The sequence below is a fragment of the Eleutherodactylus coqui genome, chromosome 11, assembly GCF_035609145.1.
Source record: "Eleutherodactylus coqui strain aEleCoq1 chromosome 11, aEleCoq1.hap1, whole genome shotgun sequence".
NCBI lineage: Eukaryota > Metazoa > Chordata > Amphibia > Anura > Eleutherodactylidae > Eleutherodactylus > Eleutherodactylus coqui.
This window is the reverse complement of record NC_089847.1, coordinates 35,340,776-35,362,730: the sequence shown is the minus strand read 5'-3', so window position 1 is coordinate 35,362,730 and position 21,955 is coordinate 35,340,776. Positions and strand designations below refer to the sequence as shown.

Genomic DNA, 21,955 nt, shown 5'->3' with positions numbered 1-21,955 from the left:
CTCCATATAGGGAGCCCAGTACTATGAATAAAGCTTTATAGTTGGGGGCCCCGTTCCAGGTTTTGCATTGGGGCCCAGGAGCTTTAAGTTACGCCTCTGCCTACACCCATCCCATTTTTCTCTGCACTATGCAAACGGACAGCTTTCTCCCGATGCACAATATTTCATATAAATTTTAACCGTTGAACCATCTAGATTATCGTTCAAAATGGACTTTCCATTTCATTAAAGACATAGAGACGGCAATAAAAGACAACACTCCGTTAACATTGATTGGAAAATATTAATACATTCTGCTTTCAAAATTGTACTTCAAATAAATATATTTTTAACATTGAAACAATGACAGTTGCACAAAACACAACTAAATCGGCCGTATCATCATCATCATCATCATCGCTAACTTGAAAAATAAACTTCTTTTTTTTTTCGAATTCCATCAGTACAACTGAAACAACCAAAGGCCTCTAAAGCCTCATATATCTAATCTAGTTATATGCATGGAGCAGACAAATAAGTCGGTTGTACAGAAAGATCCGCAAACAATCTGCAAAACCTACCGGTCGGAACACGATTTATGAGGTAAAGAGTTTTATTTTACAATTTTTGCAAATTTAAAAATCAGGAAAAAAAATAATAATATTGCCACCAATTTCTTTACTTCGAGAAGACTTATCTTTTTGGAAGCCGGACATTGCCTTGGGTTGTTACTGGTATTACGTTGATCTGGATCTAGGACTTTTTGTGTCTCGTATTTTAAAATAGTCTAAGGCCGTGTTCACATATACGTCCGAAATCATGACAAAAATGGTCAATGCGCCAACACGGCCTTTGACACATATTCTTTGTGGTCCCATATCAACCAATCATAGCCCAGCCTTTATATTCTAAACTCCACTGGGAGGATTAAATCTGCACTCCGATTGATTGTTATAGGCAACAACAATTGTCTCAATTCTGAAACGCGAGACCCTTTGTGACTTTACTATACATGATTCCCATTCAAAGCCTTCTTGCAGGAAGACTGGTCTTGTTACCCACAGCAACCAAGCAGTACAGCTGCGCTGTGATTGGTTGCTACAGGCAACAAGACCAGGATAATACGACCCATTGTCTGTGGTACAATATTCAATATTACTGACATGATCTGATTCATTAAATTTACTGACAGCAAGTTACAGAATAAAAGGCGCATTACCGATTTTTATGGTTAGAAGCATTCCTTCAAAAACATCACTCCTTAAAATGCTAAAAAAAAACAAAAAAAAACAAACAAGCCCAAAAACTACAAGGCTATGTTCAAGTTCAGGCTACGATTAATTTGCCATTAGATTCGGAGCCCCTGTCAGATTAAATAGCAAAAATTGCGCAGCACACAGATCTATTTTCATGAAAACAATGCAAACCCCAACAAACCCCAAATGGAGTCAACAAAGTTAGTATTATTGGATCTGGATTGGTTTCCATTATAAATAGACCCAGGACCCACAAGTGAGCAAAGCTAGAGATGAGCGAACGTGCTCGTTTAGAGCAATTACTCGATCGAGCATCACTTTTTTCGAGTAACTGCCTAATCGGGCAAAAAGATTCGAGGGGCGCCAGGGTTGAGCAGGGGGTAGCGGTGGGGAAAGAGCTCCCGACTGTTCCCCCCCTGCTCCACCCCGCCACCCCCCGAATCTTTTCGCCCGAGTAGGCAGTTACTCGAAAAAAGCGATGCTCGATCGAGTACTTGTCCTGAACAAGCACATTCGCTCATCTCTAAACAAAGCCTAACGTAAGCCCGAGTCGTCATCTTCTTCTGTTAGAATCACTCGTTCCAGTTGAGATAGATCTGTTCTTGGAAAAGCTGGTCAACAAACTATATGGCAATTGAAGCTTACACAGGGCTCTTCATCCAGCTTCCCCAGACTACTGGATGGCAAATCTACTTAGTTATAGATCCTCTGCATAGACAGGCAAGGTTTGCCGATCTGGACTCTAAGAATGCTGTAAGAGCTATTGGTTATCAGTCTTTCTACTATAAAAAAAAACAAAAAACTCCCTGGACAAAATTTTTAAAGGGACAGCAGAAGATGTAGTCAGGTCAACCGATGGTCTAGTTGACTAGACAAACGTTCAAGACCAGCAGCCTGTCTTATAAAGTAGCCAACGGCCGAAAGTGTAGCCAAAACTACCCTTCAGCAAATTGACAGAAGAAGAGGAGTCATGGACTTGTATAAACACTCGTTTTTGAGGAATACGCTTTTTAGAATGTGAAGCCCTCCTCACTGAACTTCCCTTATTCCTTCATTTATGTAAATTAGAAATAAATAGCAAGTCAAGAATAAAAAACAAAAAAGAGCACAATGCATATATTATTGGATTTCTTCTTCAGGGTCTCCTGAGAGGAATGATTGTCAGATTAAATATAATCGGATCAACTACTTTAAAGTTACTATAGCTTTCTATTTGGAGCTTAACAAAAAAAAAAAAACAAAAAAAAAAAACACAACAACAAAAAAAAAGCCCAAAACAATTTTTTGCCCATTAAACAGTCCACAGACAGTCCCTGGAAGTGCCCTATGGACCTCACTGGGTAAACAAGGATTCGTCAGGTTGGATTTTAACCTGTGGAGTGGTTTCTTTCCAGCAGAGATGGGCATAACTGACTGACATTTTTTTAATCAAACCCACTCAAGTTAAAAACCTGCATGCCTGGCTAAAAGGCCCTTTTACATGGACTGAGAAATCATTCAGATTCCTGAGATTAACGAGAGTCTGAAAGATTAATCAACAAACATTCAGTTTCTGCATGTGTAAAAGCTGAACGACGGATCGGCCAGTTTAAACAGACAGTTATTCATTTACGAACAACTGCCTGTTTACTGTGACTGAAGGCGAGTGGGGCGGAACAAGTCCTGGCCCACTCCACCTCCATTCAGTAGCGATGATCGTTCCTGTGTAAAAGCATAGGAGCGACTATGGCTGGGGTGTCCTGTCAGGCATCCTCAGCCGAGGGGTCGTCCAGTGCAAATGCACCCTAAGGGGTAAAGACCGTGGTATGGGTGGGGGTTGTTTAGGTTGATAGCCGATGGCCAAATTATTCTATTATTAGAGGTCCATGATCACATCAACATCTAGCAAGATACAAACTGCACTCAGTAGGCGAGCCATAGGGACCCATATACAAAAATAAGTAGAGCCATTGCCTGATCATTTCATGGCTTTCATTGTCTAATCTGCATTAAACACTTAAACCTGACTTGACCCTCCACCCTTATTCTGCACTAGTTTTTATACATTAGGTCTAATATTCACTTTAAGAATATATTAGGGAATTGCAAGAGTGGGTAACAATTCCGAGACTTTAACGTTATATAGGGAGTTCCTATTTATGCTAGTCAGCTCCAGAAAGTGAGCTTTACTTGGAAGCTTGGTCTGTTCTGTACCATTTCAGATCTATATTATCGAAAATAAATGTAAAAAAGCGTCACATATAGCAAATCACAGTGTGGTCTTATATACATTTATGGCGCCAAATTGCTGTTAAATACAATAGCAGATGACTCAATGGGTAGTACGTTGACTACTGTTCTGCACTGGTGCTATAAAACCTTGTATGTACCCATAGTCCATTGTCTAACATTGCTGTGTTGTATCCCCTTAGATCATCATATTTACCTACATGTTTTTGGCAGGTCTTCGTAATTGTCCTCTAGGTCCCCAGGAGCTTGTATAAGGGGATGGATTATCTACATGTATATTTCCTTACAATTACCACCTATGGATTTGATATCTACAAAGAGATTAATGTGTTTCCATGTAAGCTGCTATACAGACGTAAGTACGAAGAAAAACAACATCCCATATAGCTACGGCAGTGGAAATCACTTCAACTCAGATTACGAAAAAATATTGAACCTTGCATACGGGTTTATCTAAAGCTCATACCATACGTCATGTTTATTACTACATGGAAAACATCTAAGGTCTATGGAGATGCTTTGTACTAGACCTCGCTAATTCTGTACCTCCAAGTGTAATGCAAATTGGGAGGAATGTCATTTTATAGTAAGAATCGAATAGGCAGTTTATTGCTCATGAACCTCAAGCGACAACTATTGTGAAGGCTGCGGGCAACCAGAGTCACCAAAAGAGTCCCAAGCAAGCGACCTGCAACAGTGGTCATTCGTGAAGACTATTTCGGCACAGAACCACTTGAGAAAAACTTTTAAGCCCTCTGTTGAAGTTCGTTGTAGAGTGAAAAGGACTTCTTATATCGGTCTCAAAAGGTAGAAGTGGGCTGCACCTAGGTTTGGTTAAGGAGGGGATGGTGAAGGGAGGTAATTCCGCAACTCATAGCAAACAAGATCACGGCACTCTCAAATAAAATCCATTGATCGATGTGGAATTTATTTGTACCCTTGAGTACATATGTGTTCATAAAGACAGAATGCAAAGCATAATACAATATATGTGACACTTCTTGACTTTTCGGTCAAACTACACCTTACTCCAGGGACATAACTATAGGGGATGCAGTTGTACCTGGGCCTAAAAGCCTTAGGGGGCCCATAAGGCCCCTCTTCTCCATATAGAGAGCCCAGTACTATGACTAAAGCATTATAGTTGGGGTCACTGTTACAGGTTTTGAATTTGGGTCCCAGAAGCTTCAAGTTACGTCTCTGCCTTACTCTAGTTCTCGCAAAGATAGAAGATGGCCTGATGTGAAATTGGAGAACAGAACACGGAGCATGCACTAATCCAAGGAGGACAAAACTACTTATTTATTTGGATGGGTGTGTGCACCGTTGAAGAGCTCCATATTCTGTTGTCCGATATGCCCAACGGTTGTCTTGGTGAACCCCTTTAACCCCTTGAGTGGCGGGTTTCCTACCACCCTGTCGTGCCCACCAGGGCAGGTTTTTTAAAATGGTCTAATCATTGATTTTCAACTAATTTTGCAGTTGCGTCTCAAGAGCCATAACGTTTTCATTTTTCCATTGACATGGCCATGTGAGGGCTTGTTTTTTGCGGGACAAGTTGTAATTTTTTAAACAGGGGGGGGGGGGGGGGGGAAGAAATGGGGAAAAAAGAAAAAAAGGGGCCATGTCATGAAGGGGTTAAATAATGCATTAACTTCCTTCTCTGGGTCATTACGACGCATGGATACTACATGTGCGATTGTATTTTTGATTTTTTTTTCAAAGTAAAGGGAGACAAGTGTTTTTATTATTTTTTTTTATAATTTTTTTAACTTTTTTTTTTTTTTTGTCCCTTTAGGGGACTTCCACAGGGACCCATCAGGACCCCTGATCACATTCCGGGGGTCCGATGGTGACAGCCCTTTACATGCTGCAGTGACAGCCCTGTACATGCTGCAGTCACATAGACTGCAGCATGTAAGGGGTTAACACAGCAGAGATCAGAGGTTTTCTCTGATCTCTGCTGTAAGAGCTGGTACCTAGCTGTCCTCTGACAGCTAACAACCAGCTCTCCCTGCCACAGAGACCATCGGCTTGCTTCTGACAAGCCGATGGTCTCTATGGCAACCTGTAAACAAACCAGTGCAGGAGATTGCCGACATATCGGCAATATCTTCTGCTGGTTTTTCAAAGCCCTTGCACTGCTCTCTGTGGGTCTGTGCAGGCAGAGCACACTGTCACAGCTTGTGGCATTGTGCTCTGCAGCTCCCATAGTGATACATAGCCCGGAAATCTTCCGGGCTATGTTGCTATGAGCAGTGGAGCTCGTCCCGGAAATTTTCCGGGCGTGCCACTCAAGGGGTTAATAAAGGCGCCGAAAGCAAGTTGGTAGGCTTGCATTAGATCAATATTTGTGCATCCAACACCTCTGCATATGAACCCCTTTTACTTTTCTCCATTTTTCCATCTGATCTGAAAGCGCCACCTATGGCGCTCAGATGGGGAGGCCAGAGTAAAGTCCAGGTGGACCGAAAGACAGACGTTTCGCATGTCATCATTAACAGGAGACATTTGTACTCAACGCATATAAATAACTTCATATTAAGCAACAGAGTTCGTTTGAGAATCCCATTGGCTATATCTGTCTTAAAGGCAGCGATATATACATTCCAGACATGACTAGTACATACTAGCGCAATAGAGCAGAATAAACCTAAGGAATAGGCATATTTTTTTTATTTTATTTTTTAGGCAAGACACTACAAAAATACAGTACTACAAAAATTATACCATGAGGTCTATTTCTAAATAAATTCTAACTTGGTTCTTTCTCACAGAAAACTAGAGAATTTCTCCATTGCATCACAATGGTCTATATACTGCAGACAAGACACTATCTCGTACATCACACCACTCATTGTAAACTCTGCCCAGGTCGGATTTATGTTACACTTTAAAAAAGGGAAATAAGTGATATTTTATCAGAAATGGAAATGGGCTCCATCGATATACTAATCAATGGGGGAAGCCATTCTGTGCCTCAGTACATATTCCTGGAAATACAGGTGTAAGAAGACGTGACAAGGACTGATATAATGATCACATAGTGTCACACAAGTTATATGCATCGCTTACTTCAGAGGCGGGCCTTATGTATGTGCATTGCTAAAATTATAGCAAAGTGAAGCAAACAAACGAATGATTTAGTTGAAATTGTAAAAAAATGGTAAATTCTAGATTACTTACTCTGCCTTGCAAATAAGAACCAGGACGAGTTCATTTTAGGGGCATTTGTATGGTGTAAAGTTATGTTCACTAAATGGGCTCCAAATCGCCATAAGTAGTATGCCCCGCCCTCCGGACTCCTTAAACACAAGACTCTTCCCATTTTTTAAATTAGTACTTGAGATTGTAGGAAAAAAGGTCATGTGACTCCTGCAGCTTTGACAGAGATACATATTTGGGGCAAGCTATTCCTGCCCTGAATGGCACCCTAGAAGGCATATTAGACAAAATTGGGCTTTCTAAGCTGCAAAATTAGAGCTTTTTAACGCTCTAATTTAAATTCAAGTATAATTAACAAAAAATATATATTTATACTTTTACATTATTAAAATTCTGCATAGGACATTCTCAAAATTTGCCAAAAACGTCAGACAAACCTATCTGATGTCATGTTCTTAAAAGGGTTGTCCAGTTGTAAACTGATCATGGCATACAGGTTATCAATACTAGATTGTCTGGGGTCTGTCGACTGGGATCCTTGCCAATCAGCTGTTTGCCAGGCAGGCATGCTCACGTACTGAACTAATTTCTGCAAAAAGTAGACAGCTCTGTCCTCATTGCAGTGGCCAGGCTTGGTATTACAGACCAAGTTACCATTCATTTCGGTAAGAACTTGGCCAGCAATACGAAGTCTGGCCACTGCAGTAAGACCAGAGCTGTCCACCTCCTGGAGAAATTAGCCGACTGCAAAAGTGCACTAGCCTGGCAAACAGAACAGCTTGGTGAGGGACCCCCGCTGCTCTACTATTGATCACCTGTGCTGGGGATCGTTTACAAGTGGATAATCCCTTTCAGGAACAGTTATACCCAAGTACAAGTGAAATTGCTTAGTCATTACAACAAACATAAAACAGTGCGGTAGAGCAAAAAAAAAAAAAAAAAGAACAAAAAAAAAAAAAACCAAAGCACAGCAATAAAACATCTCAAGGTTGTTCGGATTCCATCAGCTCCAACCATAAACTTTGTAAAAATACAAATTATTGAATAAATAAAAGGAAAAACTGCCTTTATTTGATACAAGTGAAAAATAAAAATAGACCTCGGCCGACATCTCTTCCCAGGAAAGTTGTTAAAATTCAATATTTATTCCAATGGCGTTGAATGGGACTTAATGAAGGCCGCCAGTATGTAGCCTAGCATGAACGAGGATAAATCAGGCACTGTCTGCTTGAAGAGGCTGTCCGAGATTAGAGTAACTTGGCTGCTTACTTCCAAAAACAGCGCCATACCCATCCACAGGATGTCTGTAGTATTGCCGCTATCCAAAAACCCACAGACGGCCAACATTTTTTTACAGCCGCACCGGAAGACCATAACGAATGATAGATAAGCAATACACGTTTTTGGGTCAAAAATGGATATATCATGGCCTGCATTCACTGTGAACTATAAAATGATAATTACAGTCCTAATAACATGATTAAATACCAGCAACCTCAAAAAAAAAATCACGGACACATCTTTTTTTTTTTTTTTTTCACGGTCCAAAAAAAAAAGGTCCCTATTTGAAAGGACTGCCCAGGAATTCCTGGATGGTTGGCAACCCTGCTACTTCGCACTATTCGATCCAATGAAGCCAATCTGCAATACCCCACACAACCTGTGGAAGGTGTTTTTCTAAACCTTGACAACCCCTTTAATGGAGGCCGCCATTATGTAGCCTTGCATGAACCAGTATCCAGCGAGGCACTGTCCGCTTACCGCTCCTAGAGCCTCGGACACTGGCGACCTTCCCATGAACATGTGTTCTAATGACATAATGGTTGCCACCGCTCTAAGTAGCAGATTCACTTTGAAAGTACCAACACCCAAAATATTGTGAATTGTCTGGTGTTCAGTACTTTTACCATTTGTGCTGTATTTTTACAATTTTTTCAAGTTAGCCGATAGTTAAAAAGAGTTCTTACAAGGCTTCTGTATGATCTGCAGACTTTAACTGATGCACAGCAACTTCTCAGCTGGGCATCTCAGTTCTTGAGAGCAGTATTTTGGAGTTTTCCCACAAAAAACCTTATTATCTATCCACAGGATATAGGTCTGATCTATGGAGGGGCCAACAGCTGGGACCCTCACTAATTGCAAGTGGATGGAGCAGTGGTCACGTGTGTACCGCCGCTCCATTCATTGCTATGGACCTGCAGATGGCAAAGCTCTTATACTCTTTCTCCAGCATTCTTATTTTGATGAAGGGAGAGGTAGAGCGCACATATGGCTCTATTTATATGGAGACCCTTGGGACCACACACTTATGTATCGTGTGGATAGAGAATACTTTATTTCCATGGTTCAACCACTAAGTCTTCTTTAGCCCTCACCACCCCATGCTTGCTTCCGGTAGGTGGCTAGGTCATCCCCCACTGTATACTATTCCCATATACATAATTCCACAGGGACAACATAGATGATTGTAAGCATAGACGAGACATGAGGGGGCAACCAGACACCTCTGCTGACTTCCTTTTTGGGGACACAATGGTTGCAAATAGTCAACTGGATTCTCATCTTTATTTTCACCAACATCAGTCGGCTAAGGGTATTTGATGGCACCAGTGGAAATGTAGACCGTGCCTAAATTGACTGGATCGGATAACAGTCAACTATGGTTTATAAAACAGGATGCTGGCACTGGACCAAGAAGATCTGGCTCGGCTTCATCCAGAAATTTACACTCAAGTAGACTTAATCATCACACGATCATTATCTTGTATTGTAATACGTTTAGGGCAAGGACTGTCTCTTCCTGAAATGTAAAGCAACCATCATCTAAACCAGTCTCATTGGCTGTAAATTTCTTCGATAGAACTTCTGAATCTTCTCGATCCTCTTCTAGCATCCAGTTGTGTTTCCAGCTACCACCTTGGCCAACGAGTATCATGGAAGGAGTTACAACTGCTTTCTTCCCGTTACCTGTACAACCATGTGGGTTCTGGTCCTAACATTCCCTTATGAATATTATCTATGGCATTGATCTCCAACCTGTAGCTCCGTATGGCATGCTGGGAGTTGTGGTTTAGCAACAGCTGGAGAACCACCATTTGGAGTCTGGTCTTTGGGTAGAAAAGAGCAAAATAAAACCTCAAAAGTAGGAAACAACCTGTCATATTGTAAAATCAAAAGACCCACCAAAAAAACACATTCACTTCTTGTACCTGAACGTACATCCTTATATATTACGGGTGGTGGTGTCCTTCAAGCTAGGGCTACATGTTGACTTTTGGCAACAGCAGGGGTGGCATGACCATAGATCATTGTGTAGCCCTGCGACCTTACATTCATACGGAGGTCAATGGCGTCACAGTGCGAGTCATGGGTTGCTGCAAACATGTCCCACAGGAGGTCCTCAATGGATTATTTGAGTGAGTCGTGGCAACCTGCGACTCGCACCACGACTCCATTGACCTCAGTGTAAGTGTGAGGCCAGCAATCTTTAGCTGTGCATACCCTCTAATGGCCAAAAGTCAGTGTATAGCCATAGTCTTAAATAACTACAACATTCTATTTTAGTGATCAAGTAAGAGGTGTCTACGCCATTTTTTACGAGGCGAATCTCCTTGGGTCCTGTTTTTGGTGGTACAACGCGTATGTCAATATATCTTGCATGAGCATTAATAATATTATTATTACTTATGAACGAGAAGGGCAGCTGGCAAACTGCCCCAAAAGAGGTGAAATCATGTGATCTCTACCCATTCAACACAAAAACTCAATAAATTATTAAACTACGTGAGCAAACAGAAAAACAAAGCCAAAAAAAAAGCAAAACCTACTATATACATAAATCGTCCAATACATAATTATGAGGAAGGAATAATTAAAAAAATAGATACAAAGTGCAATTCTCACATTATTACTTCAACTAGGTTTTCAGATGTTTGTGTCATCGTATTGTGAGCGAGACGACTCTCACAGTAAGAAATTCTGCAGAAAAGGTGCTTTGTGGCAGGTGGAATGTTACGTTTTGTAGAGATGGAGCTTTCATGATCGAGTACATTGTAAATGGTGTCAAGAGCCGATACCACTTAATGTAACAACAAAAAGAAAACAAACTAGGTGGAAGCAGTAGGACAGATTCCGTGGAATACCTCATTGCATAATTCTGGGCACCTTCACAACAGTGTCCCAAACCTCATTCAAGGTCACCGCAGACGTGAAGACGGAAGTGGGAAGAAAAACCTCTCTGTGGTCTGACTGCAGAGGGCATCAGACTTCATAGATTTTGTCCTGTAAGTAGCTGAATAAAGAGTCCAGGCCCTTGGGGGAACTCCAGAGCTGTTTCAACATCTGGCACTCTCTCTCATTCACGTCCTCCAGTACGGATTTGAGGAAGCTTCTCACTAGACATTTGGATTCCTCTAATACCTGCAAAAGAACCATATTTATATATACCAGGGGTGTCAAACTCATTTGTACTCAGGGCCACAATAGCATTAGAGTTGCCTTCAAATAGCGGTTTATAATGGCTCATTCACATGGGCGCAGTTGCACTCTGTATCACGCACATATTTTTTATGCAGGTAATACATACAACTTAAACACCATTGATTTGCATTGAGGATTCAGGCATGTTTTGCACAGTTGTATTTTACATGCATGAAAAAACATGCGGTACGCTCTATCATGGACTGAAATTGCCCATTGACGTCATTGGGATAGCGTAAATACGCATGATACATGATTGTGAAGAATGCATTAAATAAGCGTGCAAAAAAAATCAACCAAAAAAAAACAAACAAAAAAAAGAAGGTGGTCCAAATTCGCACTGAATATGCACAGTTTCGGTCCTTGAAAATACTGTATATTAGACTGTATATTAGGCTAAATTGCATATGCCCGCATGAATTTGCCCAAGCGTACTTTTTAACATGCCTATGGAGCTCTAAGCTCTGAAATGGTGTTCCAACCTCTTCGCCCCTTTAGCACCGAGGTTCCTAACTTGGAGGCTGGCTAGGGGATCTAATACTCACCTACCGCCAAAGTTTCGGTCCTCGCGATGGTCTGTGGTGCTGCTGCGTCTTCCTCCAAGCTGGCAGAGCATTTCTTCCTGGAAGCGGGGCTTGAATACCCCGCCTCCAGCAAGCCAATGCTCTGATTGGTTAATCCAGCACCACGTCAGCCAATGAAAGCCGGCGCTGGGTTAGCCAATCACAGCCATTCAAGGAGGAGGCAGAAGGAGCAGCAGGAGGTCGACGGGGAAGCAGGGGCGGCGGCAGGACGACGGGGAAGCAGGGGCGGCGGCAGGACGACGAGGAAGCAGGGGCGGCGGCAGGACGACGAGAAAGCAGGGGCGGCGGCAGGACGACGAGAAAGCAGGGGCGGCGGCAGGACGACGAGAAAGCAGGGGCGGCGGCAGGACGACGAGAAAGCAGGGGCGGCGGCAGGACGACGAGAAAGCAGGGGCGGCGGCAGGACGACGAGAAAGCAGGGGCGGCGGCAGGACGACGAGAAAGCAGGGGCGGCGGCAGGACGACGAGAAAGCAGGGGCGGCGGCAGGACGACGAGAAAGCAGGGGCGGCGGCAGGACGACGAGAAAGCAGGGGCGGCGGCAGGACGACGAGAAAGCAGGGGCGGCGGCAGGACGACGAGAAAGCAGGGGCGGCGGCAGGACGACGAGAAAGCAGGGGCGGCGGCAGGACGACGAGAAAGCAGGGGCGGCGGCAGGACGACGAGAAAGCAGGGGCGGCGGCAGGACGACGAGAAAGCAGGGGCGGCGGCAGGACGACGAGAAAGCAGGGGCGGCGGCAGGACGACAAAGAGGGGCGAGGAAGCAGGGGCGGCGGCAGGACGACAAAGAGGGGCGAGGAAGCAGGGGCGGCGGCAGGACGACGACGAGGGGCAGCGGCAGGACGACGACGAGGGGCAGCGGCAGGACGACGACGAGGGGCAGCGGCAGGACGACGACGAGGGGCAGCGGCAGGACGACGACGAGGGGCAGCGGCAGGACGACGAAGGAGATACTGGGTCGTATAACATATCGGGACAGTTCCCCTATATGCACACTGACGCTCCGTTTTAGGCCACAGTCAATAGAGGAAGTATGTGTGTGGCATGCAAGTAGCTGTAGAGTAGTGAGTGATGTCAGGGGCCATTGCTTTGGCAATGTCTCCTGCATGGACTAGAAGTAGTCGTATTTTATATTCTGCAGCGTTTAGGAACTTTAGCATACAGAGCACCTTGTAAATTACATTTGAAGAGTCTGAAGAGATCCAATGGTTTACGAAAATGTACTTTGGGCAAGGGTTCATGGGAAACCATATGTAAATTAGCGTTCCAAAAGAAAGAAGACTACTACATATCAGCAAAACGGAGACTCCTCAAAAAAGAAGGGTCAGGAGCTGGGGATGCTGGGAGCTTGCTGGACAGGACTACATTCAGCTACTGTAGTTTCTAATACAAGCCATGCAAGAGATGATGTGCGGTAATGGAAGTATATAGCTTGCCTCAGGTGTCTCACCGAGCCCAATCGGAGATAGGGCGGGAGAAGGAAATGACAGGGACTCCGGATATCACATAGTGGATTAGTACAGCACAAAGGTATATATGCTAAAAAGTAACCAGAAGAAACGGGAAGCGTCTCACCACAGCGCTGCAGGCAGCCATTTCTTTTACTCGGAGCATGACCTCCTGGCTGAATGTTGTAGGCCAGAACACCTGGGACACCAGACCACGACTACAAGCCTCCTGCGCCGTCAGCTTCCTTCCGCAGAAGAGCATCTCATTGGCCTGCAGGACAAAGCACTTGTGATCACCTTCCAACAATGTACATGCAATATATCCAAAAGAGACGTTAATTCCCCACCTCCAATTACCCATTATACATTAAGTTATGGATGTTTCTACATTTCCAACAATTCCTTCTTTCATGGTCCAAGGATTCTAGAGCAAGATGTCAAATTCAAAATTAAGCCCAGGATAGAAGATTTCTGCTGCCCCTCACTTGTATGGAGGGGAAGGGAAGGGACAACCACTCAGAACAATACAATGAGTTCCTTTACCATCTTCTTAAAGGAGTTTTCCGTAGTCACCGTGGCGCCGGACCGGCCGCTCAGCATCGCAGCATCTGAAAGGTGACGTCCCGTGAACCTGCCACGTGGGCTTCTAATGGTTTACAGGACATCACTGGCTACGTCCCTGCCAGCCTCCTATCGGCTACAGTGGTCTTGTGGGTAAACCCCATACATGACGACTGAAGATGATGTAAATAGCAGACCGGAGCGGCGGCAAGACCAGAAGACTAGAGAGGTTCAGCTTTTTTTTGCACCTGCCTTCAAGAGCCATAACTTTTTAATTCTTCCAAGAACATAGTTGTAGGATGGTGTATTTTTTGTTGTTGCATTTTTTAATAGTATCGTACTGCAAAGCTTTAAAAATAAAAAATATTTGCATCTTCTAGGGAGCTTAATTTTTATGACATTCGAGGTGCAGTAGAAATGACGTGCACTTTATTTTACGGGTTTGTAGGTTTAAGGCGATTCCTTGAAAAGGGGAAAATCTTTTTTGTTTTTGATTTAAAACAAAAATAGCTTTTTTTGTGGCCACATACTGAGAATCATAACTTTTTTTGTTTGCCAAATGGGCTGGGAGAGCGCTTGCTTTGAGGGGTGTGCTGTAGTTTTTATTAGTACCATTTTGGGGTACATACATCTTTTGGGGGAAGACTGCATAACCAAAAAATAAAATGAAGATTTTGCATTCTGTACTTTTATGGTGTTTACTATGTGAATAAGTAGTGGGATATTTTAAAAGTTCGGACTTCAACAAACACAAGGATAGCAACATTTTTTTTTTAATTTATTCATAACCTACCAATGAATAGATGCAGACAGACCAATGTAATCTTTATTTTTCCATATTTTTGAGAACTTTTTCTAATTCTTTTTAGTCCACATAGGGGACTTCATCTTGTGATCACTTGTACTATATACTGCTAGACTTCAATATTGCCTATTAAGCCCTGCAATAGGCAGGACTTAAGAGGAATCTATGCATGGCCACCCTCAGAGATTTCAGTAGGCCCTAGGCTTCCATCTTAACTCACTAGCACCCAACAATCACATCATGGGAAAGCAGATTGTGTTCCCTCCACTCTGGCTTGATTTTTCGATGCATGGTCAGCAATTTAAATAGTTAATGGCCGGGATCAGAGCTATCACCAATTCCTGGCGGTAGTCAGCTGCTGAAGACTGTGGACATGCATTTGGTTCCCAAACCTCTCATAATAACTCAGTAACAGTGTGTAAGGCTGAGAAAAAGGCATATGCCCATCCAGTTGAGCCTATTATACTGCGCCACACACGCTTCGCAACCGCATGACGTGTATATACGTTATACAGTCGAGAAGGGGTTGAAAGGCAACCTGTATGTTAAATCTACACATTGCACGACCCGAATGATGCCAAGACAACCTGGTAGTCAAGTTACAACATAACTCACAGACTTATGGATCACACATGCTAAATTCCAAGAGTCTCTGACTATAATGAGAAAAAAGACTAACGAGTAAATCAAAAAACAAGATTTTTGGCTGGAGTTTATGTTTTAGTTTATAAAAATTGTTGGCTTTTTGTACAACAAAAATTCCATTATTTCAACGGTCTTGTGGGAAAAGGAGCAGAATCTCAGGTTATGGCAACTCACCAGAGCAACGCCGAGTATCTGAGGAAAAGTGTACGAGGAGCAACCAGCAGGAGTCAGGCGTATAGTAGCATAAGGAGTCTGGAACCACGCCTTTTCACTTGCCCATACTATATCACATAGAGGTAAGATCGACGCCCCGAGGCCAAGGGCTGGGCCGTTGATGGCCACCACAATTGGTTTCTTGAACTGGATGAAAGCCGTTACAAAATCCCTGAGGAAAGATAACAGAAACAGTAATTCAATATTAGAAACATAAGTTATATTTCCATGTACGGTTAATGAATGGGGTGGCCCTCTTTTGGGGTGACAAGTATACAATATGCTGTATATTATGAGTAGTGACTGGATTTTCCATTTGGGAGTTTGGGAAAGTTAGACGAGCACCCCAGTGAGAAATGTAATTGTGCGAATATTGCTTGCTATACAGCTTTTTCAAAGCAACAGATATCCATCCATAGCACTGCCGGACCTCTGGATAGGGAATAACTTGCTGATAAGTGGGGGTCTCACCATTGAAACCCCCCGTCAATCCAGAGAATGGGACTCCCTTGTCCCGCTCTCACTGTGGGGGTCACTTCTTTTTGTAGGGAAACAGAACCTCCGTTCTGAAGATCAGCAAGGGTCTCAGGGATGAGACCCTCACCCATCAGCAAGTTGGATAGGGGATAACTTGTAATTGTGGTACAACCTATTTAAGGCAGCATACACTTTAGATCAACTTTGGCCAAATACAACTCACAGAAAAAGAAGCCAGACACAAGATATATATTACAGGGAAGGCTCAATCGCCATATACCCTAATAATAATTTTTTTTCACGTCTGTGATTTTAACATTGGCCAAATGCATCGATTTCGGTAGGATCAGCCAACCATATATTGCATATGGCTGTGTCACAACCTTCTGAAAACAGCAGATCAGGCTACTGGACTTCAGCATTTCCGATCCTTTTGTTTTAAGGGGAGATAAGCAGCTCTCAGCGGTATCTGGCAGCAGCTTACAGTCCTCTATCCATCCGGATGAAACAAGTAGAAGAATACCAACAATGGCGCTGTTGTGTGAGAAACCAATATTGGAAACTCCTGAAACCACCCAATTACTTCCAACCAAATTTATTGAACCATCAGGATAAGTGATATAGTACAACACGTTTCAACCCTCATAGAGGTCTTCATCAGGTCACTTGATTTGATCAGCTTGTCTGAGCAACTAGTGCATGTTTAGAATGGTTGGGTAGAACAGCCATCATTAACAGTTACGCAATATGTATAGCCAGTTTTAGGGCAGAAGAGATAACCTTTGAATACCTTATAGCTTCTGCGATTCTTGAGCTTTCCTTTCTTCTGTCTGTAGATAACTTCCCGATAAGGTAGGAATAATCCAGACCGCTGCAGAAAACGCTCCCAACAGCGCTGAGCAGCAGGAGCTTACTGTCATCAGATGAAGCATTGCACAAAGCCCGACGGACCTCTTTCATAATCTGAATGGAGGACATATATAGATGGTTACTGCATGCACCCCTGAAATAAGGGCCAATAAGGAGAAATGACAGTTTAAAGGGGTTGCCCAGTTTCTGGATGATTTTTTAAGTATAGCTGTAAATGTGTTAAAACAAAAGCAGCTGTACCTAACAATCCTCCACACCGGTGATCCAGCACTGTAGCCCCTCTGTCCTCCTGGTCTTTGCTTTGGAATAGCTACCACCTGACCACTGCAGCCAATCAAAGGCTGCCATGGTCACATGCCGTTCCCCTCGGATTATGATGGCTGGAAGAAAGCATCTGACCCCTTTGTGGCGGGTGGTGGTGCAAAACAGGTTCAGTGCACATGCACTTTACCATATTCGCCAACAATACAGCATCTTTGGAATACACATCCACACTTAGTTTCTCAATGCTGATAAAATTGGGCACTGGCCATCTTGGAATTAACCCCACGTCCCCATATCAGTCACACGGCATGTCTTTATGGCACATTTCTGGTTCAAAAAGTGCATGAAAATTTTTATCCTCTACATCAGGGGTCCCCAGCCACCAGTCCGCAGACCAGGACTGGGCCATTGAGGACTTCTTGCCGGTCCGCGGCCATTCACCACGTTAGTAGTGAATACCATTAGGGGCCGCGGCTCCCATGCTGGCATTCACTAGGCAGCGCTACTGTGACGTCAGTGTGCAACCGGGATCCTCCTGCCCCCTCTCCTGCCATCTCCCACTTGGTTTTGCGAGAGCAGGGGGAGGAGGCATCCGGCAGCACACTGACGTCAGTGTGCACCGGGGATCATCGCTGCTAGCGGTGTGCCGGGCAGAGGTACAGCAGCGCTTCCACGACGAGGAGGGGGTAAGTATATGGATCTCAGGGCACTGTCACTGCTGGGGGCCTCTGTAGGATGTCACTATTACTACTAGGGCCGCTGTGGGATGTCACTATTACTACTGGGGCCGCTGTGGGATGTCACTATTACTGCTGGGGCCACTGTGGGATGTCACTTACTGCTGGGGCTGATATAGGGGATACCATTAGTAATAGTGTCCCCTATATCGGCCCCAGTAGTAATAGCATTACTATTGAACTTTTCCGTTAATGGATTAGTAATGTAGAGGATAAAAATTTTCATGCACTTTTTGAACCAGAAATGTGCCATAAAGCCACGCCGTGTCTTTATAAAGAGTAAGGGTAAGATCAGGTTGTTTTACTCTAAGCTACCATGTTGATGACAGTAATTGCATTTGCAGAGCAATACAAGAGAGAAGCCGCTGACAGACTGCTTTACAAATACCATGTTCCTTGTGTGATCACGACAGTGGTTGTTAAGGATCGTGAAAAATCCCAAGAGTGCTAGTTGTCATGGAAACCTCATTCGTCTTTTACAGAAAGCTTTCGTGTATTTAGACCAGTTTCCCCCATATAGTCATCCGGTTAGGTTCCCAGGTGTGCCTGTCCCTTTAAACCCGAGGTACTATGCCCTGTTATTACCATACTCCTGGGGTTAGTGCCAACTTTCATGATTCATAACTATTTTGGGTCTGACTATATCTTCACAGTACATCTCCCTGAATGAACACTGTTCTCTAAGACAACAGTAAGAAATATCGGAGAACTTAAAGTGACCCTCCAGTTTGGTGACACAATTCTGCTTTGGGATGAAAGGGGGAGGGAGTGTACAATTCCTTCAGTCGTTGACAGTCATCACTCCAATCCACTGGTTTTGGTTCCTGTTTTCAGCCATTGAGTTTGACAGACACAGTCTTCAGACTACCTAATCCCCATAATGCATTGCTAGTGTCAGATTAACTCCAATTGGCCAGCACTGCTCATGTGATCAGCACTCAGAGAAGTGCACAGTGTACATTAGGTAGTTAGAAAATTGCTTCAACCGTTTTGGATAGCCGAAAATGGGGTTCAGAACCGGTGTGAATGAAAGAAGGGCAGAGAACAACTGCAGGCATTACATCCCTCTACCCCCTTCCGTCCCAGAACAGAATTTTTAACACCAAAATTGCTCCAAGGGCAAGAAACACTCCGATTGAAAACAGTGATTAAATCTAACTTTTATTTAACTGAATGGAGATACTAAGAGGCATAGGAATCTAAAATGCAACCCCCTGCTTAGCAAATCTGGGAGCGCTGAGCCACCTATAATACAGATCATTCAATACTGCTGCAATATGCCGTATGCTGAGCTTTGTAGGGCTCTTCGAGATTGCTAGTAGCTGTAAAAGATATCTGACTGCTACTGACTAACGTGTTTCCCCCAAAATAGGTCCTACCCCGATAGTAAGACCTATAAGGTTTTCAGGGGAGGCTTGAAATATAAGGCGTCCCCCAAAAATAGGGCCTAGCTCAGGTGCCCCACAACCCCCTCCCCCCCCCCAAAAAAAAACACAATATTCAACTGCTTTGCGGCGGTAAGATGCATCCTCCTCAACTCACAGAGAAGCTTCTGCTTGTGACGGGGCTTTGAATACCACGCCTCCAGCAAAGCGAGCACTGTGATTGGCTAATTGAGTGCCGGCAGCAAATCACAGCCGGCGCTCGATGAGCCAATCACAGCCATTCAGTGATGTCCATTGAAAGGCATCGGGATGCCGCAGACCAGGTGAGTATAAGCCCCCCCCCCCCCCCCCCCCAAAAAAAAAAATAAAATAAGACACTGTGCCCTTTTTGGGGCAAAAAATAATATAAGACAGTATCTTATTTTCGGGGTAACACGGTGATGATGCTGTCTAAATAATATCAGGTCGGCGTGTTTGAGCTAAAGAAAATGAAAAAAAAAATCCCCACTAAAGCGTAAATCCCCCCACCCCCCAACATAGCACACCTTTTCCCCCCTCACAATAAATTTGTGCAAAAACTATTATACTTTTGACAATACCTTTTTATTTTGCAAAATCAGGGCACAGCAATGGGCACGGCATGTATGCCAAGCTACACAATTTATCCCTAGAGTGGTGCGAATCCAAAATGATAGTTTCTGAGGAGATGGAACTTTACGTACTGTTCTGGGGTAGATTCATTGATGAGGTGCTTATCATATGGGGTGCAGATAGGACACTTTTTGAAGAATTCGTATCCCCTTTGAACAACAATGTTGGTATGCCAATTACCTGTGATGTCCATGAAAAGCATAATCACTTTTTAGATTTGGACATATCACTAGATGAATTCAAACCAACATCTGTAGAAAGTCCACAGTAACAACCTGCTCCACTGGAATAGTTGGCATCCCCCCCACCCCTCATTGAAGAGATGCGTTCCAGTGGGGCAATATTTAAGTGCAAGAAGAAAACTGCTCAGACAAAACAGGGAATACGATTAATTGTTCATCAGGTTTCGCAGGAGAGGCTATCCGGTTAAATGTTTAAAGGAAGCATAAGAGCTAAAACTGAGGATCATTCAAGGTTACTTATGACCAGGAGTAACCTAGCAAGATCCAAAAAAAGTGATCTGCTGTATAGGAGCCTATGTCGGCTATAATCATCGTAAATATTAAGATGAGTATTGGCCAACATCAGATTCAGATCTAGAAGGGGCCATTACCCACTACCCAAGCATTACCTACAGAGGAGGTCAGAATTTACATAATTATCTAGTGCATAGCCCGTTTGTCAGTCCTTCTGTCCTAAATAGATAACTACCCCAATCCAAACATACGGGCTCTCATCCCTGTGGGAGATGCTCTTTCTATCCCCCTATGAACACCTCTACATTTGTCAATCCAGTGGGCAGCAAAATTAATCAAATATGGCAGCAAAAAGAAAAAGCATGTTTCAGCACAGGCGTTATACAAGGACTAAGATGCCCCTGCCCTAAGGTATATATTGATAAGATGGTTCAGGGACTTAGGAAGCACATTTCCGAATACCTGAGCTCTATACGCATGAAAATGGACATCCCCATTGCAAGGCATGTTAATGGCTGTCATGGAGGCGATGGTACTCAACTAATATTCTGGGGTATTTGTCAAATAGAACTGGGGCCTTGTAAGGGAGGTCTCATACATACTAGGATGCCTTCGGAGTCGCTCAATATAAATACAAGAGTAGAAAAGGGGGGAGCGACTGCCATTAAGGATGTGATAGAATAGTTATTAGGGTGCGGCCAGTCCAATTACTGTCACCACAGGTAATGGGACATAGAAATACTTAATTGTAAATAAGAGAAAATGATGGACTGCGGGTGCAAACCTTGTAATGTAAAGCGCATAAAAGCAAAGAGGGTAACCCAATTTCTTCTTTTTTAATTGATAGCCAGCACAAATAACCAAGTTTCCAAAATGCAGCACCTTCAGAAATATCTGGAAAGAATACAGGGATGTTACTGGATATTCATGTCCTAAACTCCCAGGAAAGAAGAAATGGCACCATGCTGAAGAAGGGGCTGCATCATGAAAACTCGTTATTTGTGTCAACTATCAATTAATTAATAAAGAAGAAATTGGGGGTTAAAGGGGTTTTGTCATTAGAAAATAAAAATTCTATACTTCCCTATTCCTCCCCAGGCAGTCTTCTTACCGCATCTTCTCCTTCCCGATCTTCTCCTGTTTCCAGCAGGGGTCACCTCACCTCCAGCCGGCCAGATCCTCCTCCTTAGCGTGCAGGTGCGGGGTCTTGCCGCTAGTGCTCATTTAGTATATGAACACTTGTGGCGAGATATCGCACATGTGCAGTCGCGGCAATGACCCGCACCTGTGCGCTAAAGCAGGCTGCAGAGGATTCGGCATTCCCTGCCAGGCAGTCAACACTGTCACTAATGACTGGGTACACTGACCTGCAGGAAGCAGAATGCAGAGAATGGACGCTATGTCGCAGGAAATAGAAGAATCAGCCGGCTAAAGGTAAGGTGACCCGGGGGACTGGAGGAGCGAGGAGAAGATCGCGGGGAGAAGATATGGTAAGAAGACTGACGGGGGAGGAATAGGCAAGAAAAGTTTTTAGTTTTTTTTTCTCGTAATGACAAAACCCCTTTAATCCTTTTGCTTTTATGCACTACTGACATTTGCGGGAAAAAATATGTATTAGTGTAACATGCCTCTTCTCCTAACTTAATATAAGAGCTTCATCTATGGATTCAACGTCCTTTTCACAGCACTGAGGCCACAAGAAAGTTTTTTCTAGTGTGGACCTCTGCAGACAA

General features: G+C 43.6%; 1 protein-coding gene across 1 annotated transcript in view; it reads right to left on the bottom strand.

Annotated features, from left to right (window-relative positions):
* Positions 1-1,689: 1,689 nt before the first annotated feature.
* Positions 1,690-21,955, bottom strand: part of CDYL2 (chromodomain Y like 2) — an 89,466-nt gene continuing 69,200 nt past the window's right edge. The window contains exons 4-7 of the mRNA XM_066583775.1: positions 16,630-16,802; positions 15,324-15,534; positions 13,266-13,409; positions 1,690-11,048 (exon numbers count right to left, since the gene is read on the bottom strand). Coding sequence (XP_066439872.1) covers positions 10,890-11,048; positions 13,266-13,409; positions 15,324-15,534; positions 16,630-16,802 — 687 coding nt within the window. The 3' untranslated portion in view covers positions 1,690-10,889. The remainder of the gene's footprint in view (positions 11,049-13,265; positions 13,410-15,323; positions 15,535-16,629; positions 16,803-21,955) is intronic.